This window comes from Mustela nivalis (assembly GCF_964662115.1).
Source record: "Mustela nivalis genome assembly, chromosome: 17".
NCBI lineage: Eukaryota > Metazoa > Chordata > Mammalia > Carnivora > Mustelidae > Mustela > Mustela nivalis.
Window position 1 is genome coordinate 56,143,472 of NC_139036.1, and position 27,138 is coordinate 56,170,609.

Here is a 27,138-nt window from a genome sequence, read left to right on the forward strand (position 1 = left end):
CTGGTTTTCATCAAGTATCCATTTATGGACCATTCAATTATGGCCAAGTTGGCAGGGTCGTTTAAAATGGTGCCACATCCCCCTTCATTATAGACATGCATCTGGGGGATAACTGAGACTGAAAGTAATGACGATTCTCACTAAGAACAGGGGAGTTGTACCTGGGTATTTACCCCAAAGATACAGATGTAGTGAAAAGAAGGGCCATCTGTACCCCAATGTTTATAGCAGCAATGGCCACGGTCGCCAAATTGTTGAAAGAACCAAGATGCCCTTCAATGGACGAATGGATAAGGAAGATGTGGTCCATATACACTATGGAGTATTAGGTCTCCATCAGAAAGGATGAATACCCAACTTTTGTAGCAACATGGACGGGACTGGAAGAGATTATGCTGAGTGAAATCAGTCAAGCAGAGAGAGTCAATTATCATATGGTTTCACTTATTTGTGGAGCATAACAAATAGCATGGAGGACAAGGAGAGTTAGAGAGGAGAAGAGAGTTGGGAGAAATTGGAAGGGGAGGTGAACCATGAGAGACTATGGACTCTAAAAAACAATCTGAGGAGTTTGAAGTGGCAGGGGGGGTGGGAGGTTGGGGTACCAGGTGGTGGGTATTATAGAGGGCACGGATTGCATGGAGCACTGAGTGTGATGAAAAATAATGAATACTGTTATGCCGAAAATAAATAAAAAATAAATTAAAAAAAAAAAAAGAACAGGGGAGTTGTAGGCATGAAAGTGGCTGAGATCACCCAGTGAGTGTATAGAAAGAATAGAAGGAAGGGAGGACAGAACCCTGGGGAGTGGGGTCGGCGGGAGGATGAGATTTCAAGAGTGAAAAGATAGGAGCCCAGGAAGGAAAGAGGAAATGAATGGCAGAACATACAGATGGACAATGAGGAGAACCCAGACAGACAGGAGCCAAGTGAGTTTGAAGGAGGAAGGAGAAATCAGCAATGTTGAGGTCGAACAAAATACACAGAGTGGCCTTGGGATCTGGCAGAGCAAGGATCATTGGTGATCTATCCAAATGCCATTTCAGTGGAGGTGGAGGAGTGGAAGCCAGTTGAAGATGAGAAAATGCAGACTGTGAGTGTAGTTCTTGAGGAACTTAGATAGGAAGGATGGGAAAGGATTAGGAGATGAAGTGACAGAGGTGAGGGGACAGTCCCCTCTATCTTAACCACATGGGTTTATGGAGCAGATATTCCTGGACAGTAAGCCTTATGCATGAAACTCCCCATTAGGCAACCAAACATCACATCAAATGCTCACACTGGGCAATGTAAGAAACTATTTCTAATAAAAATGGCTAATTTTATTGTCATAAATCACACAGATGGGACTCAAAGCTCACATTCTCACCCATTCTTCCCACTACCTTTCCATTGGTAGATGGAATGTCAAGGTGTAAATTATCCAGAGGGAGATGATAGATCAACAGATAAGCCCCTCTCAACCAAACCCTTTCTTGAAGACTTTCCCTAAGGGGGAAGAAAATGGTCTCTTCTCCTATGTCTACTACCATCTACCTCCATTCCTACCAAGACTCTCTCCTATCTCTCTAAAAGAAACAAAGCTCTATTCAAATTATAATTTCAGACACAACCATTAATTGTGGACCAATCAGCAATTCCAGACAACTGAGAGATCCAGCGGGCAGCTCTCTATCCTCATGACCCCTCCCCCCAAGTCTGGATCTCCCCTTCTCCATGCCTTGAGCTGTGGAAAACTTGAGGGCAGGCAATGAGGTCATGTGAAGACTGACTCTACATCAGACATAGGCAGAGTTAGACTCTGGGGATTTTTCCAGACTGACTTCATTCAGTGTGTCTCACAGCCCCTGATCTCCGGGCAGACTGTGGTGGCGTAGAGAATAGGACTAAACAAAATACCTCAAACACCAACATTGACCTCCTGCAAATGGGAAGAACGTGAGACCAAAGTCCCCTCCTCCAATATCTCATAAAAATAGGTTCCCCCTAGTTCAGACACAGCCAAAGCCTGTGACCTCACTTCAAATACGGCTGTGAGGTGTCAGGTTGCTGATGCTCACCTGACTGTCACACGTCCCTGTCCTTTGTCACATCCCCCCCATTGAGTTTTTTCATCAGTGTTTTTCTCTCAGTCTATCCCTGATTTTTACAGCAGGTAGATGAAATAAGACCTTCCATCTGTTGCCACTAATAAAATACCAAGCATAAAGAAATATCCTCTCTGAATTAAAAACTTTCCATGTTGAACTATGACCTTGAAGGTTACTTTTTTCCTTCCTTTTTCCCTTTTCTCTTTAACTTCCTTCTCCTATGATTCCTCTCTGCCCAGCCCAGCCTACTCTCTCCTCTCTTTTTTTTCTAAAGAAAAATTATACATATCTTATTCTTTTTTTTTTAAAGATTTATTTATTTATTTGACAGAGATCACAAGTAAGCAGAGAGGCTCCCTGCTGATCAGAGAGCCCGCTGCGGGGCTCTATCCTAGGACCCTGAGACCATGACCTGAGCTGAAGGCAGAGGCTTAACCCACTGAACCACCCAGGCGCTCCTACATATCTTATTCTTAAGTAGAAATATATGCATCTGTTACTCTGTTTCAGGAGGACTCATTTTATAGTGCACAGTGCTGGACGCTAGGGGACTGGGGGTCAACCCCATTGTAAGGTGCTCCCTAGAGCGACCTCGTGTGGCCATATGGGGTTATGTACCCCCTCTTCTCCTAAGAAATCTAGATGCACCTCATAATTCCACCCAGTAACCTCCTCCTGCTCCAAGGAAATTCTCCTAAACTCTCTTGGGGGAAGTGAAGTCCTTCTGAATGGTTTCCCAAAGCACAAGGGCTGAAATGGATGTGAGAAGCCACTAATCCAGTAGTTTGTAAAATCTGTCTTCATGCCAGGGTCACCCACAAAACTTTATAGTCATGCAAATTCCCAAGTGTCACTCCAAGAGATTCTTATTCAGAAAGTGTGGGGACATCCATATTTCTGATAAGGGCACCCGACCTCCTCAGTCCTATAGGAGCCCATCTGAAGTCTCTATTGGGAAACATTCATAGACCACTTCCCTCCAAATTCAGTGTTTGAGTCTCCTCCATGGTGCCCGGGCTCAGTGGACACTCAGCCTATGCAAAGAGCTCACATTATATCCCAGGCTAATAAGAGCAGCTGCCATCTCTTGAGCACCTACTGTGAGCCCAGGCACCGCACAAGGAGTTATGGATTATCTCATTTATTCCGCATAAAAGCTTCTGAGCTCAGTATCATCACTAACCTCCACAGGGAAACAGAGACTCCACAAATCAGGTGCGATGCCTGATGTTATAAGCTAGCAAGTAGAGTGTGCTAGTACCGTGTGAGCCCTGATGTGCTGACTCTGGGGGCACACTCACAGCAATGCTTTGATGTCTAATTTTTCCCTTTTTCTTCTGTGTTACCCTCCATTTCCAATTACAACTTAAATTCCTCTAAAATTGAGAATTGCATGCTTTAATTCTTTATTATAATAATTTAATACAGTATGTGTCATATATATGGTATTGTATAGTAATGCTAGCATGGGGGGGGACAACATAAATGAAGCATGTAAAAATGAGCATATAGAGACCACCAACTGTATGCTAAGCATCCTTTTACCCATTTATTCCTCATGACCCTGTGAGGAGGCACTAATTGCTCCCCATTTTAAAAAGGAGAAAACTGAGGGGCACCTGGGTGGCTCAGTGGGTTAAGCCTCTGCCTTCAGCTCGGGTCATGATCTCAGGGTCCTGTTTTCCCCATTCTCTCTGCCTGCCTCTCTGTCTACTTGTGATTTCTCTGTCAAGCAAATAAATAAGATCTTTTTATTTTTAATGAGAAAACTGACACTTAAAGATGTCAAGAAATAGTCCAGTTCACACACCTGGTAAGTGGCTCAGGTGGCTCTTGGATGAAGACTGTCTGAATCAAAATCCCAGGTTTGTTTCAATAGGTCTCACCCTTTTCCAGCAGAAAGCCCCATAGCCCTATCCCCCAACATGGTTTGGGGATTTTTTTTTTTAAGAACTGATTTATTGGGCGCCTGGGTGGCTCAGTGGGTTGAGCCGCTGCCTTCGGCTCAGGTCATGATCTCAGGGTCCTGGGATCGAGTCCTGCATCGGGCTCTCTGCTCAGCAGGGAGCCTGCTTCTTCCTCTCTCTCTCTGCCTGCCTCTCTGCTTACTTGTGATCTCTCTCTGTCAAATAAATAAATAAAATCTAAAAAAAAAAAAAAAGAACTGATTTATTGTTTTCATCATTTTATTTTTAGAAATATCTAGAACCTATCACCCCAAGATGAAAATTCCCATGATCTACCAACTGAGCCAGCCAGGCACCCCACACCCTCGATATGATCATGGTCATGGTTGGTGTCCTTATCAAAAATATGGATTTCTCCAGGTATGAGGAATGCCACACTCTCCACCAAGACCAAGGCAGCACATGCAGTGGGTTTGAATAAATGCCTCAAAGATGGAGAAATAAAGATAAATGTTTGCACATGTACAAAAGACATATGTGTCTTTTGTAGAACAGTGCTTTTCACAACAGATTAAAACCAGGAATAGCCCAGGCCTCCAGCAGTGGAAGAACAAATTTTTTTTTTAAATTGTCATCTATTTACTCAACCAAACATACACAGCACTCAAAGCAACAACCTACAGCAACACACAAAAATAATGATGATTCTGAGCAATATAATCTTAAATTTTAAAAAAACTAAACTAAAGTGGAGGGCCTGGGTGGCTCAGTTGGCTAGCTGTCTGACTCTTCATTTCAGCTCAGGTCTTGATCTCAGGTTTGTGAGTTCAAGCTCTGCACCGGAGGAAAAAAATTATAAAAGATGTATTTTTAGAAATGCATGCAAATGCAACAGAACAACCTAAAAAAAATGGGAGTAATGGACCCAGGAATGAGGACGATCACAACCTCAGATGGAGGAATGGGAGGAGTGGGAGGTGAAATACGGTGAAATGGAGATTATTGTCAAGGCCTTAGCTTTTGTTTTGAGATTCTTATTACATAATAAGGAAGGAGGAAGGAAGGAAAGAAGGAAGGACCATTCGTGGATGAGTCATGAATGTGTCAGACTTCTATTATTTTGATTATCCCAATGCAATGCACCCTGAGGTCCAATTTTTAAAAAAAAAATTGGCTATTAGATACATAAATGGTTTGGTACCCTTCTATTATGAGCTCTTAGAAGGAGGGATTGAATTTTCATTTCCCAGTTTTGATACTGAGTTGTGTGCCTTGAGGAGAAAATCACAAAAGCTAGCACAAAGGAACCCAGAGCACCTTCTGCTTCTCCTGGAAAATACGTGAAATTGACTACACTGATCCGTGCAGGCAGGTGGCAGGCGGTGTAAGAGGGCTGGCCAGAGTCAGACCATGGCCAAGTGTGACTCCAGCAAAGACAGATCCTCAAAAATATGATGTCTCCTGCACAGAGATGCGCACGCACACACACACACACCTGCTACTGACTATAGAAAAAATCATTTCTCATGTGGAAAAGAAGTTAAGCTACACAGGGGCGCCTGAGTGGCTCAGTGGGTTAAAGCCTCTGCCTTTAGCTCAGGTCGTGATCCCAGGGTTCTGGGATCGAGCCCCACGTCGGGCTCTCTGCTCTGCAGGGAGCCTGCTTCCACCTCTCTCTCTCTCTGCCTGCCTCTCTGCTTACTTGTGATCTCTGTCAAATAAATAAATAAAATCTTAAAAAAAAAAAAAAGAAGTTAAGCTACACAGAGAGGAGATAGAACAGAATGGGGCAGCTGAGAAGAGTATAAGTAAACTTTATTGACTTTCTCATTTTGTCTGGGCTTCCCTCTCTATTGGGCAAAAGAAGCTCATCTCCCTGGGCTATGAGCTTAGCAGTTCTCCAGTGCACAGTTGCCAACTTCTGAGACCCTGCCAGGGATAAATGTAAATGTCCACAAGGAGGAGAACATGAGCTGCAAAGACCTTTGAGCCCAGTAGAGGGGCGGCGCCTGCCTGATTGTTGGGTTGGTCCCAAGGTCAGCAGTTGCTGGCTTGTGTGTAAGGCAAGAGAGAGCTCAGTACTAATGACCATTACAAGGACCACCAGTGCATGGAGTCCTAACCCCTGGGGGTTGTCCTACTTCCCCCGGCTCCTGGTAGGACAGGCACTAGAACATCGCTCTGTTCTTTGTGGCATTCACATTACGTACCAGTAATTGGCACAGATCTGGTGAGAGCACCAGGCACTTCTGTACGTCTGGAGAGGAAGACCCCTTTTGCTTCTCTTCTCTGCAACCCTGACTGAGAGTGGCAGAGAAGGTTGAAATGTAGAATAAAAAAAAAATCCTGTATGCCAGGGAGTTTTTCCATCTATAGAGCTAAAAACACTGTGTGAATCTCCACAGTCCCTTCCTGAACCACAATTCCTGGTTGAGGAGTCCACGTGAACAAGGCAACTGCAGGATGTGGGAAGTCTATCGACTTCAGGCCACACTGATGGGGACTGAACCTCCGCTCTGTCTGCCACCTGCATGATCTCCGTGATGGATTTGATGTCCCTGAGCCTCGCCCCCACCATCCGTATGATGGGAGGAAGAGTAGCCTTCTCCAGAGGATTACTGGGTAAGGTTAAATTAGGTAATACATTCAAATGAATCTGGCATATGGTGCACATAATAAAAGTTCATTCACTCATTATTCACCCTTGTCTCTCCCAGAAAGCATCCAATAAAGAAGTTAGGAGAAGATAAGGCAGCAAGAAATCTGCACAATCTTAAACAGTTGCTTTTGCTCAGGTCATGATCCCAGGGTCCTAAGATCGAGCTCCACATCGGGCTCCTTGCTGGGCAGGGAGCCTGCTTCTCCCTCTCCCTCTGCCTGCCTGGCTACTGCTTCCCCTGCTTGTACTCTCTCTCTCTCTCTCTCTCTCTCTCTCTCTCTGTCAAATAAATAAAGCCTTTAAAAAATAAATAAGATGACTGGGTGGCTTCATTGGTTAAGAAATCTGCATAATCTGTTATTGTGGAGAGCTGCCCACTTGGCCTTATAGAGAATCTCCCTTATTGGAAGCTGTTTGTCAACTCTCAACAATGCAACTCCTTGGGGTGCTGGGACAGGGGAAGACACCATATGGGGGCATTTCTCTGGAAAGAAAATTTGGTACCAAGAAGCCCCTTCCTAAGTAAAACCCTCTCTGCCTCCCCCCTTCCTCCTCATCTCCAGGTGGGCAGAGCTGGTGACCCCCTTCTCCAGACTTGGAGCATGCTCAGTCCATATTATCCAGAGTGATAACTCCCCATATGAAGCAAATATACCAGGCACTGGGATGAGCACTTCCCATGCCTTATGTCTTTTAATCCTCTCATTAACCCTATGAAGGAGGAAAATGAAGGTTAATGAAGTGAATTAATATACTGAGGTGCAAAGACAAAAGATGGCAGAACTAGAATTCAGACCCCTGTCTGCTGGCTCCAGTGTTTTAAGCCACTGCACCACACTGTCTGTCTCCCTTGTACCCCATCGTGGTCCTTATCCACGTGTATATATGCTGTATATATCTGTTAGTCATGGTGTATATATCTGTTAGTCATGCCTAATAGGCTGTCAGCTCTTCAGAGACAGGAACTGTGGCTTTTTTATCTGTTTGCCCCAGCATCTAGCACAGTGCCTGGCGAAGAATGAATGAATAAATGAAAGAAGGAACCATCTTCTCCTGAGTCAAAGAGAGAGACAGCACCACTGTTCTTCCTAGGAAGCTTTGTAGGGTGAGGAGAGGGCAGGTGTCCAGAATTACAGGTTACACCTTCCCTGAAGTGCACTTCTCATTCACATTAGGAGCCCAAAGCTTAGCCATGAGAGAGATGCCAAGCCCTTCGCTAGAAGAGAGAAGTTTGCTGGATCTAATGCTAGAAAACCCATCCCATCCCTTCATTTCACAATTTTTTGTGGCATTAAATCCTCATAGAATTTATTCTGGATATTTCCTTCAAATCCATTGAACTGAGCCATTTTCTTGTTTCATATTCATTACTGTGGTTTACAGATTATTTCCTTAGTGATCCCAAATGAAACTGCCACCTAATCCCTACAAGAGGTTCTGCTCAAAATTTCAGAATGAAAGTAGTATATTGGTTAAGAGTATGGAACCTGAAGTCACATATTCCTAGGTTCAAATTCCAACCTGCTATGTAAGTTTCTTAAAATTCTTTAATCCTATTTTCACTTCTATAAAATGGATACAATAATAATTTCATAGAATTACCATTGAGATTAAATGTGATATGTATAAAACATTTAGCATAGTGTCTGGCACATAGTAAATGCTCAATAAACATTCGTTTTTAAAAGTTGGGTCTAGAGGGCGCCTGGGTAGCTCAATAGATTAAGCCTCTGCCTGTGGCTTGGGCCTTATCTCAGGGTCTTGGGATGGAGCCCCACATCGGGCTCTCTGCTCAGGAGGGAACCTGCTTCCTCCTCTCTCTCTCTCTCTGACTGCCTCTATGCCTACTTGTGATCTCTCTCTGTCAAATAAATAAATAAATAAAATCTTTAAAAAAAAAAAAAAAAAGCTGCTCCACACCACTCAGCATCAGGGAAATACAAATCAAAACCACAATGAGATACCACCTCACACCAGTCAGAATGACTAAAATTAACAACTCCAGAAACAACAGATGTTTGGTGAGGATGTGGAGAAAGGGGAACCCTCCTACACTGTTGGTGGGAATGCAAGCCACTGCAGCCACTCTGGAAGACGGCATTGAGGTTCCTCAGAAACTTAAAAATAGAGCTACCCTACTACCAAGAAATTGCGCTACTATGTATTTATCCAAAGAATACAAACAGTGATTCAAAGGGGCACATGCACCCCAGTGTTTATAACAGCAATGTCCACAATAGCCAAACTATGGGAAGAGCCCAGATGTCTACCAACAGATGAATGGATAAAAAAAGATATGGTGCGTGCGGGTTGTGTAATGGATTATTACTCAGCCGTCAAAAAATGAAATCTTGCCATTAGCAACGACATGAATGGAACTAGAAGGTATTATGCTAAGTGAAATAAGTTAGTCAGAGAAAGACATATACTATGATTTCACTTATATATGGGATTTAAGAAACAAAACAGATGAACATAGCGGAAAGGAAGGAAAAATGAAACAAGATTAAAACAGTGAGGAAGACAAACCATAAGAGATTCTTAACAATAGGAAAAAGCAAACTGAGTGTTGCTGGAGGGGAGTTGGGTAGGAAGATTTGGTATCTGGGGCATGGGCATTAAGGAAGGCACTTGGTGGAATGAGCACTGGGTGTTTATATGCAACTGATGAATCATTAAATTCTACCTCTGAAACTAATAATACACTATATGTTAATTAAATTGAATTTTTAAAAATCTTTTAAGTTGGGTCTAGTACAGGGACAACTAAGGTGGTCACAGAGGTGCTGGTACTCCTAGGATAGAGTTCAGTTCACTCTGACATTAGGGTTCCCTCAGATTACCACCAACTCCATGACCAATCGTCTAAAAGTTTAACCTGCTATCAATCCTGCCCACACACAGAGATCTCAGAGCCATTCTAATGCCTCATTCGTAAATATGAAGGTAACCAAGAATCCTTAGGCACTGTTTTTAAAACTCTGCAACATGAAAGAGAAAAACCAAAATAAATAGCAAAATTGACCTAACAAAGCAGAGACAATTTAAGGAACAAGAGAGAAATGTTTAAAAAGAAGATTTGAGAAGATACGGCATCCATAATACAAAGGTATAAAAAGGAATTAAGCATAGTAGTTCCTCAAAAAATTAAAAATAGAATTGCCACATGATTCAGTAATTTCACTTCTTCGTATATACCCAAAAGAATTGAAAACAGCGTCTCAAAGAGATATTTGTACACTGATGTTCATAGCAGCATTATTCACAATAACCAAAAGGTAGAAGGTTCCCAAGTGTCCATCAGTGGGTGAGGGAAATATGGTATGCACCACTATGTTTACTGCAGCAATATTTACAATAGCCAAAGTATGGAAGCAGCCCAAGTGTCCATCGATAGACAAACAGATAAATAAGTGGTGTGTGTTTCTGTGTGTGTATACATATGGCAGTGTGTATATACATCTATAATGGAATATTATTTAGCCATTAAAAAATAATGAATCCTTGGGGCACCTGGGTGGCTCAGTGGGCTAAAGCCTCTGCCTTTGGCTCGGGTCATGATCCCGGGGTCCTGGGATCGCGCCCCGTATCCGGGCTCTTCACTCAGCTGGGAGCCTGCTTCCTCCTCTCTCTCTGCCTGCCTCTCTGCCTACTTGTGATCTCTGTCTGTCAAATAAATAAATAATCTTTAAAAAAAAATAATGAATCCTTGCCATTTGTAACAACATGGATGGAGCTAGAGAGTATAATGCGAAGCAAAATAAGTCAATTGGAGAAAGACAGATACCATATGACTTCTCTTTATGTGGAATTTAAGAAACAAAATGAACAAGTGAAGAAAAAGAGAGAGAGAAACCAAAAAACATGCTCTGAACTATAAAGAACAACTAACAGTTACAAGGGGAGGAGGGTCAGGTGATGGGTAGCATAGGTGATGGGGATTGAAGAATACAGTTACCATGATGAACACTGAGTCATGTATATAAATGTTACATACTATATCGTACACCTGAAACTAATACAACACTGTATGTCAACTACACTGGAATTAAAATTAGAAACTTAATTTAAAAAAAAGATTAACAAAAAAAAATTGGAGAGAAAACAAGAATATGTGGCATGTACGTACAATAGAATATTATTCAGCCTCTAAAAGGGAGGAAATTCTGACATATGCTACAACATGGATAAGCCTTGAAGATACTATGCTAAGGGAAATAGGCCAGTAAAAAAAAAGATAAATACTCTATGATTCCATCCCAATGAGCTACCTAGAGTAGTCAAATTCAGAGACTGAAAGTAGAGTGGTGGTAACCAGGGCTGGAGTGTGCTTCATGTGTACAGTTTCCTTTCAAAGATAAAAAGAGTTCTGGAGATTGGTTCCATAACAATGTGAACACACTTAACACTACCAAACTACATACTTAAAAATGGTTAAGGTGGGGGTCACCTGGATGGCTCAGTGGGTTAAGCCTCTGCCTTCGGCTCAGGTCATGATCTCAGGGTCCTGGGATCAAGCCCCGCATCAGGCTTTCTGCTCAGCGGGGAGCCTGCTTCCCGCCTCTCTCTCTGCCTGCCTCTCTGCCTACTTGTGATCTCTCTGTCAAATAAATTTTAAAAAATGGTTAAGGTGGTAAATCTTATATTGTGTGTATTTTATCACAATTTAAACATGGTAATGGGGAACAAAAATAATTGAAAAAAATTGAAAGGAATGTTGCTAAAACTTTAAAATGCAATGTGCTTAAAGATGAAGTTGAGGAAATGTTTTAGCTCATAGAACAAGAGGACAATGAGATTAAAAATATGAGATTTTTTAAAAGGGCAAAAGGAACAGGGGCGCCTGGCTGGCTCAGAGCATGTGACTCTTGATCTCAGGGTCATGAGTTCAAGCCACACGCTGGGCATGAAGCCTATTTAATAAATAAATAAACACACACACACAAAAAAGGAACCATCCAGAAGTGCAACATCTCACTCCTTGGGAACTTCAGAAAATTATTAGTAATAATAATTAAGGAGAGAAAAAAAGTTAAATCAAGAGACTTTCCCAGATAGGAAAAATGACACACATCTTCAAACGAAAAGGATCTACTGAGTGCCTAGCACAATAGACATAAAAAGGTATACAATTAGATAAATTAACATAAAACTTCAGAAAACCATGGATCAAGACAAGATCCTAAAAGCTGTCAAAGAAAAATAAATAATAATACAACTTATTCCCAAAGCTGAAGAATTAGTCTGACAATAGACCTTCTGTTAGCAACACTTCCAATCAGCAATACACTAACCTCCTGTTAGTGTACAGAAGACAATTCAGTAATGTCTTCGGGCTTGCAGGAAATCGCCTTCATTGTGAATTCCAAACCCAGATGAAACTGAGTAAGAATAGAACAGGTGCATTTGCAGATATGCAAAGACGCAGAAACTCAACCTCCCATGCCTCCTTTTTTTTAAGAAGTTATATGAGGGTGCGTGGCTGGCTCAGTCGGTAGAGCATGTGACCTGAACCCAGGGTTGTGAGTTCGAGCTCCACGTTGGGTGTAAAGATTACTTAAGAATAAAAAAAAATTTTTTTTAAGTTATTTGAGTACATTCTCAAGTAACTTCCTCAAATACTTTCCATGAAAAGTAAACCAAGAAAAGTGCACCAAACTCATGTAAGAATAAATGAAGAAAGAGGAAGTTAGGGACCACATGGAACACTGAACCCACATAGGAATGAGGTTGAATCAAGTTTATGGCTGTGTAGCAGCCCAGAAAGCAACCAGCTCAGACTGAAGCAGGAAAATAAAGTCCTATAGCAGAGAGGTTTATGAGATTGTATAGGAAAAAACTTGGAAAACAAGACTTGAGCGTGTGAGGAAGCCCCAGCATTCAATCTTTAAAAGCAGTTAGAAATTCAGTGGGGAAGGAAATATAAGAAAATCATTATCTAAATAAAAAAAGAAAATGAAACAAACAAAAAACAAGAGTTCAGGGCTGCCTGGCTGGCTCAGTCAGTAGAGCATGCGACTTTTTATTTCAGGGTTGTAAGTTTGAGTTCCACATTGGGTATAAAGATATTTATCTTTAACAATCTAAATAATCTAAATTTAGATCTAAAGATCTAAATATATTTAATAATCTAAATAATCTGAAGGTGGTTTAAAAATAAAATCTTTGGGGCTCCTGGGTGGCTCAGTGGGTTAAGCCGCTGCCTTCGGCTCAGGTCATGATCTCAGGGTCCTGGGATCAAGCCCCGCATTGGGCTCTCTGTTCAGCAGGGAGCCTGCTTCCCTCTCTCTCTCTCTCTCTCTCTGCCTGCCTCTCCATCTACTTGTGATTTCTCTCTGTAAAATAAATAAATAAATAAATAAAATCTTTTAATAAATAAATAAATAAATAAATAAATAAATAAAATCTTTAAAAAACTGTGTCAGAACAGGAAGTGACTGAGATTCAAGAAAAGAATTAAATGGTTATCAAGGGAGAAGGATAGTGAAGAGATGGAAGATATAAAAGATACAGTGAAGAAGGTATGCATTTCCTCTCCCAACAAATAGAAAGGCAATCAGAAACTTCAGAGAAAACAACAGATATATAAAATGGCAATGTACAGATTAAAACAGTGTATGTTTTTAGCAATGGGTTTTTATTTTTAAAAAGAATATTTTTTAGGTTGGTGATATAAGCCTTTGAAAATGAAACACAATCATAACATGCTATTTGGCCCTGCAAGTAAAACTGTGTTTGTCTAAGGATAGCAATTTAAATACTGAAGGTTTGGGAAAGAGTCCACACTTTAGAATAAATCTATAAAAATTACAGAAGATACAGGGAGCCTGGGAGGCTCACTGGGCTAAACCTCTACCTTCGGCTCGGGTCATGATCTCGGGGTCCTGGGATCAAGCCCCACATCCGGCTCTCTGCTCAGCGGGGAGCCTTCTGCCCCTCCTTCTCTCTCTGCCCGCCTCTCTGCCTACTTGTGATCTCTGTCTGTCAAATACATAAATAAAATCTTTTTAAAAAATTAAAAATAAATTAAAATCTTAAAAAATAAAGCAAAACAATTCAAGGATGTCAAAGAGGGGGGAAATGTCAGTAGATAAATTCAATAAACACAACTTCAGTGAGGTGATCCAGGTTAACAACATCAGTGATAAGTCAAACACATCCTCTTGATATGATGTATTGATAAGGAAACTTTACCTCCATGGTCTTCCTCTCAAAAAATACATAACCTCAGTCTAACCACGAGAAAAAAATTGGACAAATCCAAACAAAATACCTCACCAGTACTCCTTAAAACTACCAAGACAATCAAAAACAAAGAAAGTCTGAGACATTGTCATAGCCTTAAGTTGCTTCAGGAAACATAACACTTAAATGTAATGTGAGATCCTGGATTGGGTCCTGAAACAGAATAGAGATATTAGGTAAAAACTAGGGAAATACAAATAAAGTATGGATTTCAGTTGATAATAAGGTATCAATATTGGTTCATAGTTGTGACAAATGTAAAAACATTAATAATAGGAGAAAGGGGGTGTGGGGTATACAAGAATTCTTTGTACTACTTATGCAACTCCTCTGGAAACATAAAATAATTCTAAAACAAAATGTTTATTTTTAAAACATGTATCTGACAAAGTTTGAGAGATACAGCGGGAAAGAAGTGAAAGGAAGGATGGGTGATAATAAATGATAGTAAGGGGACCCGGTGGCTCAGTGGGTTCAGCCTGTTCTCAGGGTCCTGAGATAGAGCTCTGCGTCAGGCCCTCTGCTCAGCAGGGAGCCTGCTTTCTCCCCTCTCTGCCTGCCTCTCTGCCTCCTTGTGATCTCTGTCTGTCAAATAAATAAATAAAATCTTAAAAAAAAAAAAAGACAGTTGGAGTAGCTATATTAATTTCAAACAAAGAAGACTTGAGAACAAAGAAAATTATCACCAGTAAAGGGGGCACTATATTATTATGATCAAGGAGTCAGTTCTCCAAGAAACGTATGCATCTAAAAACAGTGTCAAAATACACAAAGTAAAAAACAGAACAAAATGGAGAAAAAGATGAATCCACAGCTATAGCTGGAGACTGCAAAACCCTCTGTCAGTAACTGATAGATCTAGCATGGAGAAAATTATAAAGATATAGTTTCCATGAAGAGCACTATCAATCAACTTGATCTGCTTGATAATTGTAGAATACTCCAGCCAATGAAAAAATACACATCCTTCTGAAGTTCATCTGCAACATTCACAAAGATAGATCACAAAACACACCTTAGCAAATTTAAAAGAGTAGAGATCACACAGAAGACGTCATTTTAAATTAATATTAGTTATTTGAACACAAACAGCTCTAGAATGAAGAAAATTTATCTTTTATTCTATTACATCTTATCTTTTTTAAGGTTTTATTTATTTATTTGACAGAGAGATCACAAGCAGGCAGAGAGGCAGGCAGAGACAGAGGAGGAAGCAGGCTCCCTACTGAGCAGAGAGCCCGATGCTGGCCTCAATCCCAGGACCCTGAGATCATGACCTGAGCAGGAAGCAGAAGCTTTAACCCACTGAGCCAACCAGGCGCCCCATTCTATTATATCTGAATGGACATATTCCTTAAAGAATATCTACTTTCCTTTACTTTTTCAAAGCTTTTTATTTTAATTCCAGTATAGTTAACATACAGTATTATATTAATTTCAGGTGTACAATATAGTGACAATTTTCCTTTGCTTTCTTTGCTTGCTCAACATTAAGCCTTCTGATATCCTCTGCCTGGCCAATTCCTATTTATGATCAGTCCAAACTTAAAAATTAAAAACTTTAATATAGTATAACAAAAGCATAAACAAAGTTAGTAATTTAAAAAATCTATAGAACATAATGAAATATTTATGACATAAAGGATTGATGTCCTTAATATATAAAGAGCTGTGTAAATCAATAAGAAAAAATGAGCACATTTATTCTTGGCTCTTAGCCCACACAGCAACAAGAATAGTATCTTTAAACCCCAAACTCCCCTACTTAAAGTTTTTCAGTGACTCCTCATGACTCTTAGAATAGAATCCAAAACTCTTCACACAGCCCACATGATCCGGTCCTTACCAACCTCTCTAGACTCTTCTCCCACCATCCCTCACTCCTCCCTCTCTGGACTCCAGTCAGGTTGGTCTTTTTCAGCTCCTTGATACCATAACATTTTTGTACATGCTGATCACTTTTTTTAGAGTCACACCACCACTCCCTTCCCCTGACTGATGCCCACTCTTTCTTCAGATCTCAGCTTAAATATCATTTCTCAGGGAAATCTTCTGTCATTGACTCCATATCATTTTGGATCCTCAATTGTATGTGCTCTTCCTAGTCCTTAAGCCAACAGATGAAATCGTGTTTCTGAATCCTCAGAGCTCAGAGCCATACCCTTACCCTTCCCAGGAATGTGAGGCTTGGGACAAAGCAACCATTAGCTTCTGGAACCTTCTTATCCACAACAGTCATGGATGATGAGGAAGCCCAGGAGAAAGTTATGATAAGACTTTCTCCAAGCTATTAGTCCTTAAGTTCTTTAGAATAGGTAACTCTGGGAACATAATGAAATCTATGGGACTTCTCCCCAGAAAAATGCTCATAAGTGAAACTTTTCATAATGTTTTCATGGGTTCACAATTCCCTAAAGTCCATCTATTCACCTCAGGTTAAGAACCCCAATTGTAGGCCTAGTGAAAATCTCATACACACAAACACACTGGTTACTGGCTTTGTTCATGTAATCACTATTTACTATCAATAGTATAGTGATTCCAGTGGTAATTATAAATAAAATTTTATTTTATTTCAATTTATGGTTTAAAAGAAAAGACATATTTTATGTACATTTTCTCATTTACTCTTCATAAAAACCGAGTGAGATAGGCACACATTCCTCTACCTATTTTACAAATAAGAAAACATAATCCCAAAGACGTAAGTGATATAGCTACGGCCACTAGCCAAAACGGAACTAAAATCCAGAAGTAAACTATACCCTTTTAACCTTAGGCCTGGCCCTTCCCCTCCATATTGATCAATGGCCAGTGGTAATAGGACTTGTACCTAGTGATATAGCTACCTGCTGAACATCAGGGTCATCATATGAGGATAACCCCCAAAGCCAAAATCTCAGCTCCCATTCCCATGGTCTCCTATTCTAGATAGTGGTGTAACTGCAAATGGGGAGGGGGAGTCCCAGCAGAAGAACTCCCCTAGTGCTTAGAGGAAGTAGCCAAAGCTTCCCATCTCCCTGCCCAGAGTGCATAACAGCAAACATCCTTTGTGTTCTTAATTCATGCCAGACATCCTTCCATGCTATTTACATGAATTAACTTAGTAAATCCTCAGAACGACACCAGTGCGTAGGTACAATTATTATCTCTATTCTGTGGACACTTAGGGAAGGTTAAGTAACTTGCCCCAGGCTACACAACTAATAATTTTCAGAGCTCACATTTGAACTCTGAGCCTGTACTCTTAATCAAACCGTCATTCTGCCTCTCCTGAGCCAATTGTTCCCTACTTTTGTGGGTCACGCGCACCCTGGATAGCCCCTCTCCCTGGGAAGATGCGGTTAAGCAGAATGTTGCAAAGTAATTCAGGACTTTAAGGACTTGCAAGCCCCATCATCTATGAACCTCATACATACTGGAGGGAGCTGTCCAGGGACCAAAAGAGAATCTGCACCAGCGCCGCAGGACTTCGCCCCTGCAAACGCGGGAGGAGAGTTGAGCGGTGCGGTATGACGGGGATGCTCTTTCATTGAGAATCAGGGAGAGTGAGCTCCCGGGACCGCAATGCCCTGGAAACGCAGCCGGACGCTGAGCCTCCGAAGTCCGGTAGCTGAACCAGAAACGCACCCACCACCGGTGAGACTGAAATCTTGCGTCTCTGCCAGCACCTTGGAGTCACAAGACAGGCATTTTGAGCGGACAGGATCTCAGAACGCGGGTCCCAGGCGGAGAGGGACACTATCGCTGTAGCTGGTGCTGAAACGCCATGGTTGCGGAAGGGAGGGGCCGCCTGTCCGCCCACCCCCACCCGCGACCACGTCCTAGGTACCGCGCAGCCACCGCCGCGGGAGCTGTCCAGTGCTGAACCCGGATGCGGCCCGGCCCGCGGGGCTAGACCCGAGCCTGCCGCACCCAGCCGACCCTGGACCGAGCTTCTGGGAGCGCTGACGCAGAACGCTGGGAAGGCAAGAAGCAGTGGACTCCACGCCGGGCATGGACCAGCAGAGACTGGACTCCTACCAATGGGGACCTAGCCGCGACTTCAATGAGCACGTCCTGCATAAGGTAAGAATCTCCTGCAGTCCCCTGCCCCCATCCCAACGCTGGGAGAGGGCGCCGTCAACAGTTCTCTCCGCTCCCCCGACTTGGCTTTGGGACTTAAAGAGAAACTAGCCGGTATCTGTGAGCCTGGAACGCTTTCTGTTTGATCCTCTTTACGGCTCAAAACACATATGCGTAAACACTGGGGGAGGGGCCGACGCCAGAGGCTCCGATTATCAGGAGCTCCGTTCAATTCTTTTAAATCACCTGTATCCTGTTCTCACTCGCTTCCTCCTGCCTCTCATCCATCTGCACTCCTGTGTCGCCTGAGCACCCTGGCCGTCCGTGACCCTTCTGGGAGGCTGTTTGCCCTCTCACCCCAACCGTGCCTCCCAAGCTCCAGCCCTGTCAGGTTTGGCCGTTGTGGTCAGAGACCTGAATTCTGGGGTGAAATTAGACATCAAAATGATCTACAGCAGAAACAAACTATTATAAAATTAGACTGCCTTCTGGTTCCGGAAGGCTGCCCTCCAGCCTCGACTCACTCAGAGCCTACCAAAAGTGTTTGCTTATTTCAAAGCTCTAACTCATCCCTTGCTTCCCTCTTTCAAATTTCTTATGCAACTCAAGTCTCAATAATGTAGGTTTCCTCTTGAAGCGCTTGTTGGGGAAAAGTAGCAACCTCTGTCTAGACAATTCTTTTAACCCAAAATCCATCACTTCAAAAGAATCAGAGCCTTGTACTCCCATAAGAAATCGTGGATTGCTCCCCATCCCTTGCGTTGCCCTCCTCATTGAGCCCTTAAATATCCTGCTGTGCTAATACCAATTTATCTGTTAGTCCCCTGAAAAGCTGTGCATGGTCCTATACTTGGAGATTATTTAAATCAAACTATCACTCTAAAAATTCCATGAATGCGGGGCACCTGGCTGGTTCCGTCAGAAAAGCATGTGATTCTTGATCTCAGGATCCTGAGTTTGAGCCCCTTGTTGGGCAAAGAGATTACTTAAATAAATAAATAAATTTTAAATAATAACAATTCCATGAATGCAAGCTCTTAAGTAACCCGATTCACCGTCTCCCCCATTACACAGTTTATATTTGAGGAACTGAAAGTCCAGAGAGGGGAAGTGACTTGTCTAAGAAAACAAGGTAGTAAATGGCAGAGCTGGTACTAAAAGCCTGTAATTCTGACTCCAAGTCTAATACCTTTTTTCTCTCTACAAGGGTGGTCCACAGGCCAGCAACACTGACATTACCTGAGAGCTTGGTAAAAATGTGAGGGCACCTGGGTGTCACAGTCACTTAAGTAACCAACTTTCAGTTTCAGTTCAGGTCATAATGTCAAGGTCATGAAATGGAGCCCTACATTGGGCTCTGCGCTGAGCACGGAGTCTGCCTGAGAATTTCTTCCTCTGCTCCTCCTACTCACACACACACTCCCTCTCTCTGTGTGTCTTTAAAACAAGTAAATAAATCTTTATTTAAACATGTGAAATCAAAGGCCCCACCCCGGACCTACTGAATCTGAATTTGTATTTTAAAACGATCCCTAGGGGCACCCGGGTGGCTCAGTGGGTTAAGCCTCTGCCTTTAGCTCAGGTCATGATCTCAGGGTCCTGGGATCGAGCCCCGCATCGGGCTCTCTGCTCTGCAGGGAGCCTGCTTCCCCCTCTCTCTCTGCCTGCTGCTCTGCCTACTTGTGATCTCTCTCTCTGTGTCAAATAAATAAATAAAATCTTTAAAGAATAAAAATAAAGTAAAATAAAAATAAAATGATCCCTAGAACATAAATATGCACAATAAAATTTCAAATGCATGGGCTTGTGTCACACTGGCTAATTCTGACACAAATGAAGGAAAATCAAGTACTAAGAGAAGTGCGTTTGTAAATTTGAATAGTCTGTGTGACTTCTCCCTCCAGGTCCCTAAATCCCTGAGGTATAAAGAAAAAGAAAAATTCATAACAATTGCTCCAGCCAGGAAGTTTTAAAATGGTTGCAGTTTGAAGTGAACTAGAATAATATCTGTGTTCTTTGAGGTTGTGAATCTAGACCCAGTAGAAAGTGCATATAAGCAAAGGAATATAATTACAAATCAGTTACAAAAGCATCCTGGTAATTAGATATCTGGGTTTCTCCAAGTTTAAGCTATCTTTTAAAGATGTAGATATTCGTTTTGGCACCTAAAGATTTGCAGGTCAAAGTTTTCAAATTATTGATAAGGGTGGTCTTTCCTACCTCAGTGACCCACATATGAAATACAGGATGTAGCCCACAAAACCTTCACTTCCTTTGAGTTTATTTATTACCGAATTGAGAAAGAGCCTGCTTTCAACAACTTCCGATATATTGAAGACAAGTGTCTCCCAGCTAGTGAATGCCGGGTTTCTTCAGTGTGGTTGTGAGCACCTTGAGAGCAGAAGCTGGAATAAAACCTTCTGTGGTGCCCAACAGAGGAACATGTGTATAGAAAATTGTCTTTTTCATGTAATGTTGATCACCTCCTTTTAATATTATTTTATTATTGTGAATGACTTTTTCTTTAATTTTTTTAATTTATTTTCAGCGTAAATGTGAATGACTTTTTAATGTGATCCATCTAAGAACTTTTATGTAAAAGGGTAGAGTGTCAACGTATTTGTATTATTTTTAAGTTTGCTATATAATAGAATCCAAGAAATTATTGTTGATTCACTTGAACATATTGGCCATGAGAAGTAGGACTCCCCTCCAACAGTCACTGCTAGGAAGAATGATCTTTTAGATCAAGTTTTTATTGAAGTATAACAAACACAAGAAAACCCCAAACCATAGTGCATACCCTAATTATTATCACAAAGTAAGCACCTCTGTGCAACCACTACCAAAATAAAGAGAGAGAATATTGCCAGCTTCCCAGGAACCCCCCACATACTCCTTTCCACACACTACCCCTGCTGGTCCCCAGAGGTTACATTTATAGAGGAGGGAGTACCATTTAATATTTTGATGGGGCTACCAGAGTTTTATGTAGACTAGTTTTAAGAACTTGCTAAGGATGAAACTTAGCTCTATGGTGAGCTAATGCTCTATGGTGGTTAGAAACCCCAGGCTGGGAATCAGACAGAACCTGATATAACTTTGAATGACATCTATGAGCCTTATTTTCTTATCTATAAAATAAGAATAATATTATCTGGCTTATTGTCTTTTGAGGGAAGATGTTAGATAATATAATGTAAACATGTAGATGTAAATATATGTTTGTCATATATAGAAAGCATTTAATAAATGGTGGTTGTTATTAGGGCGCATATCTCCATCTTCGGGGCAACGTCAATAGGTATCACATTGAGTGTCACCTAAAATAATGAATTTTTGTGAGAAGAGCAGCAGCTCTATACACAGACACACATGCTTACATGCATCCATTCTTCACGGGCAAATCCCATGGGATTAAGCTCACACACCCACCATCAAGAATTCCATGTGAATATCCCAACTCTGATATCCTCAGTAGAATATTCCTTTCTCTGGGAGGTGAAGCATGGGACCCAATAACACCTCTCATTAAAATGCACCTATATGAAAAACGTATGACAAATATCCTCAGGATTGGATGGCATTGGCACTTTAGCTAGTCCCAAGAGTTAGAGGGTGACCCAGATGAGCCTGAGTAACTCTTAGCATATCCCTGGAGTGTGGGCTGGAAGCTGGGAACTGCTTGGAAACATTGAGTTCATCCATCACATGCTTGGAGTTTTTAAATAGAGCTGCTGTTGTTCTCACAAATCTGAATATTTGATGCAACTAAATAATTTAAAACATGTGAACAACCTTGCTTCTCTTTTGCTGAGAGAACTCATAGACCTCTCTTGCTACCAGTATAGTCTTGAGAGCCATCAAGGGCAATGGTGTGACCTGGAAGTTCAGGAACAGCCCACAGACTGAATTCTTGCGGTGCCAGGACCAGACCATAAACTCTAGGAAAAATGAGGCACAGAATTTTGCCCCAGATGCTAGTGAATCAGGACACAGAGACTTCAGTACAAGAGCTTACTTCCTAATTCACCATCACCAGCACTCTGATGCACACCCACATGCCACTATTGTTCCAATAGGGACAAATAATTACTAAACAAATGTCACTCTCCTCTGTAGCATCTCAGAAAGACCACTGACCAGGGGGCAAAAAAAATGTGGCCTGTCCATCCATTCATTCAGGGCTTGGTCCTTGTTGAAAAAAAATTGAATTATCAAGGTCTCTGTACTACGGGGATTTCCATTCCCTCTAACTCTACTCTAACACCTCTTCTAGCCAAGTAAGGAAGGCTAGAGATCATCTCTAGTACCCCCCTCTTGACTTGCACTGCTTCTTCACCTCCTCTGTCTACTGGTCATCCTGTGATTTCTGTACCTTTAAGTGGTACACCCATCTTACCTGTTTATTCAGCAAACATGTATTGAGCATGCTCAAAGCCTAAGAAATTGTGCTGGGTATTATAGAGAAAACACACACACACACACACACACAAATCGTTTCCACTTTCAGTAAGCTTGTAACTATAAGACATGCACATAAGTTGCTATAATACTGTGTAGACTCTCACATGTGCCCTCAGAAAGATACAAGGAGATACAGAAAGGATAACCCAGGAAGAAAGGGTTACTTCTAACCCCTATTTGAAATGGCCTCTGATTAAGAGTTAATAGCTAAGAGAGCCAGAGTTCCACACACCCGCCAACCTTGCTCTCCCACTGGGCCTTTGCCCACTGATCCTGGAGAAAGCTCTGGATTCAGCAGTGTTTTACTTCCCTGACAGAAAACTTTACCAAGGATAGAGCCATCCTTGCAAAGGCCATACCCACTACTCGGTCTCCCTCTACCATTCTTTATCCCTTGGGAACTTTTTTTTTTTTTCAATTAAACAATGTTCATGGAACACAAATTTGTGGTAAAAGAATCTAATTCCACAGGAAAACCTGTACTCCATAGGTGAAGAGATTTTACCTTCAAGTGAATTCATCATACCTCAATAAACCAGTTGTGGGGTTTTGTTTTTTTTTGTTTGTTTGTTTGTTTGTTTTGTTTTTGAAGAAAACATATGGGGCACCTGGGTGGCTCAGATGGTTAAGTATCTGCCTTTGGCTCAGGTCTTCATCTTCAGGTCCTAGGATCAACCCCCACACCGGGCGCCCAGGTCAGTGGGGAGTCTGCTTCTCCCTCTCCCTCTGCCTCTCCCCATCCTTGCGCTCTCTCCTTCTCTCTCCCTCTCTTAAATAAATAAATATAATCTTTAAAAAAAAGAAAGAAAGAAAAATATGTAAAACCAGAGTGAGAGCATGATCTCCAGGATTGCCAGATTTCCATCCTCAGCTCAGGAACAAGCAAAAAAAAAAAAAAAAAAAAACGAGGAAACCCTAGCTGCCCACTGTCAAATGTTTCCATTTGCTTGTTTTCCTTTCTTGCTTGCTCTGGAGGCTTTCAGATAAATAAATGAAGTGTGTGTTACGTCACCGAGGCTCTCAGGCCGTCTGGGACTCTTTTGACTGATCTGTGAGTCCTGCCCAGATCCCAGGGCAGGCAGCTGGCTTGGGGAGTGGTGCTGGTTGGTTCTCTTGGGTAACCTCAGCAGGAAATGAAGGTGACTCGGTGCGACCTCCCAAAGTCCGTTTCCCAGATTCTTCAGACTTTCCACCCAAGCATTCGTCGCTCTAACTTGGGGTTCCTGGGTCTTTGGGGAGAAAATGGCCGAGACTCACTAGTGTTGGTCCACTAGTATTTACACCTATAAGCTGTTCTGGGGAGTGGCTTTGACTTCCTTCATTTCAATGGCAGGAAACCCAGCTTTACTGGAAGTAAGCAGACAGTGGCAAGCCCCAGGCTGGGGAACTGTTAAATGGGAAATCTGAAGTGGCTCTAAACCTATCCCAGGATGCTCCTTGCTTCCATTCTCCCCTTCTCAGGCAAGAGAAGCAGTCCCTGGAGATGGCAAGTGGGAATGGAGCTTACAGCTCCTTTGCCAACTCACAGAGCTCTCAGGCAATACACTTCCCCAGCTGGGAGCAGCCCTGGACCGTCCTCCCACCCACCAACCAGGGGAGGTCTTCTGAGGCCAAGTGAGAGAGCTCCAAGCCAACAGCAAACAACAGTTTTGGAAATGTTAACCCCTCACTGGCCCTACCAGTCAAAACCTCCCCAGACCTCACCCAAATCCTCAAGGCAGCAAGGTCCTATAATTGTTAAAACTGGCAGAGCTCGAGAATCCCCTAGCAGGGGCACCTGGGTGGCTCAGTGGGTTAAGCCTCTGCCTTTAGTTCAGGTCATGATCTCAGGGTCCTAGGACTGAGCTCCGCATCAGGCTCTCTGCTCAGCTGGGAGCCTGCTTCCTCCTCTCTCTCTGCCTGCCTCTCTGCCTGCTTGTGCTCTGTCAAATAAATAAATAAAATCTTTAAAAAAAAAAAAAAAGTTCTAAAAAAAAAAAAAAAGAATCCCCTAGCAGATGCTAGCTGTTGCACTGACCTTGATGCCAAACTCTGCTCCCTCGTTTCTTACTTGTGTTTCTGCTTATTAGCAGACGGTTTTGACCCATCCACATGAAGCTGTTATTTAATACTTTGTGCTTCTGCAAATGGCCTACTTTTTTTTTTAAGATTTATTTATTTATTTGAGAGAGAGAGAGAGCGAGCGAGCAAGGGAGAAGCAGAGGGAGCAGGAGAATCTCAAGCAGATTCTGTGCTGAGTGCAGAGCCTGATACGGGGCTTAATCCCACCACCCTGAGATCATGTCCTGAACTGAAACTGAGAGTCAGGTGCTTAACCAATTGAGCCACTCAGGCACCCCTGGAATGGCATACATGTAGGTGTCTTGAAGCACTCGTCCTCTGCCCTTGGCTGCCACACACACACACACACACACACACACACACACACACACACGCACCCTCCTCTCACAAGCTATAAACAGCCAGTGATAATGATGCATTCTTGGTCTATATCCCTCCTTATCTTTTGTTGTTAAGTGCCTTTTAAAGGCAAAGCAAACCTTTCTCTTCCTCTGCCTCCTCCTCCCTCTCTCATTTGAATCTTGCATCCACACCCCTCCCAGAAATCCTGCTTTCTAAAAAGCACATCTGCCCAGTATCGGAGCAATACCCCCAGGGGACCGTCAGGAACCCGTAGACCAGCTTCTTCCGGCCCTTCCCAACTTCTGACCCAGAAGCTCTTAACCTTGGAAAGGAATGGTGTTGCTGGTAGAGACTCAGCCCAAAGGAGGCAGAGCCCCTTTCAGCCCTTCAGGATGCTGCTTCCTCTGTGGGGGGCAGTCTGCACCCAGATTCTTCCCTGTCCCCCTTCTCAGGTTTTATTAGGTTGTGAACTGAGATGTATAAAATCATCTCTGTGCTATAATCTAGAGGGACCCAGTGAGACTAATAATTGTTAGTGATAAATGATAAAAATTAACACATGGTTCATCAGTGGAGGATTTTACAGTTTACAGAACACTTTAATATATGCTATGACACTTAACAATTACCACATGCTTTTTCCAGGAGATGTTATTATCAATTTCATATTATAAATAGGGAATAGAGGCCAGATAGAAAAAAAAAATTAAGTTACTTGCTCAAGGTGACAGCAAGTAGGTATTGTGGGAATTTAAATAATAGCAGCAAACGCCTAAAAGCAGTTAAGTGCCAGGCACTGTTCGGAGCCCTTTACCGCATCAATCCTACAACAACCCTATTTTAATCTCATTTTAAAGATGTAAAGTCATAAAAATATATCATATGTTTATAAAAATAAAAAATAAAATAAATAAATAAAGATGTAAAGTCAACAAGGGGTCGCCTGGGTGGCTGAGTCAGTTAAGTGTCCGACTCTTTATTTCAGCTCAGGTCATGATCTCAGGGTCGTGAGATCCAACCCTGCATCGGGCTCTGTGCTCAATGCAGAGTCTGCTTGAGTTTTTCTCTCTCTCTCTCTAATAAATAAATAAAATCTTATCAAAAAGAAAAAAGATGAGTAAACAAGCCACAGAAACATTAAGAAACTTGCCTGAGGTCAGCCAGCTCATAAGTGGCAGAGCCCAGACTCCAACACCAGGCGGCTGGAGATCCAACGGGGCAGGGTCCGGAGAAAGCCAAGAGCTTTGCCAAGGGGGTCACAAGGCCATGGTGGGGTGGGGGTGGGGGGGTCACAGCATCACATGTAGGGTGTCGACAGCAGCCCGGTATGTAGCCCCCAGCTCTGTAGGACTGCCGCCTGGTTTTGTTCACTCACACAAGAGTAGATCCATCTCTCCAGGCACGCTTGTGTTAATCAAATTCGCAAGACTGATGCATTGCTCTAGATGCCAAACCACATTATAATCAGGGGATTGTTTGCTAAGCACGAAATCCAGAAAAAGAGAGACGTGGAGGATTCATTTGTCTGATGAAACCAGGCTGATGTGGTGTGATGTTTAGCTACATTATAAGCCCAGCTTGGTTGTGCAACTCCTATAGCCGCCCCTTCTACCTCGGGGCCTCTCTACCCTGACTCCTGCCTCCCCAGCTGTACTTAACCTTAGTGTCAGTTCAAGGGAGTATGTGGTTCTCTCCAGATTTCATTCCCTGCACCCCTTTAGGAGCCAGTTGCCTTTGAGACTGAGAATGCCCAGGACTTGACCTGGTTGGGGGAGAGGAGGTGGGGATGCTCCCTCTTTGGGAGCCTCGATCAGATGCACTGACATTTGTCATCTTATATCTCTCTCCATTTCTCTCAATGCCCTTGTCAGGGCCTTAGGGATTTGGATTTCAAGGGAGAGAACCATGAGAGAAGAAAAAGGTGGTTGGGGCCATTTTCTCACATCCCACCACCACCCCATAACACATGCCCTCCTTGAAACTGGATGTTGCTGTTGAGAATCTTGAGAATGAATTCAGCCAACTCCTGCTGGGCACCATGTGCTTCTGAGGGCCTGGAACAGGGCCCATTCCCTGCCCAAAGGAACTGAATGTGACAGTCTGGGTAGGTCCCTGGGCTGGCATGTAGATGACCCAGGCCACATCTGACTTTAGGCCTAAATGACACATGAACTTCAGTGTCTAGAAAGACGACTTAAAGGTCATAGGAAGTGGTAAGTGGGCCCTTGGGAACCAGGTCAACTGTTTGCAGCTCCCTCAGGGCTACCAAGTTCTGAGTGCTGACTCAGGGACTGATCTGAAG

The 27,138-nt window shown here is 42.6% G+C and overlaps 2 protein-coding genes across 2 annotated transcripts in view; one reads left to right on the forward strand and one right to left on the reverse strand.

Annotated features, from left to right (window-relative positions):
- Positions 1-17,506, reverse strand: part of CD300E (CD300e molecule) — a 55,683-nt gene extending 38,177 nt beyond the window's left edge. The window contains exon 1 of the mRNA XM_082705048.1: positions 17,310-17,506. The gene's annotated coding sequence lies outside the window, so the exon portion shown is untranslated. The remainder of the gene's footprint in view (positions 1-17,309) is intronic.
- Positions 17,507-17,641: 135 nt separating this feature from the next.
- The window catches only part of RAB37 (RAB37, member RAS oncogene family), a 58,705-nt gene continuing 49,208 nt past the window's right edge, over positions 17,642-27,138 (forward strand). Inside the window, exon 1 of the mRNA XM_082705077.1 lies at positions 17,642-17,969. Within this exon, the coding sequence (XP_082561203.1) occupies positions 17,898-17,969 (72 nt within the window). The 5' untranslated portion in view covers positions 17,642-17,897. The remainder of the gene's footprint in view (positions 17,970-27,138) is intronic.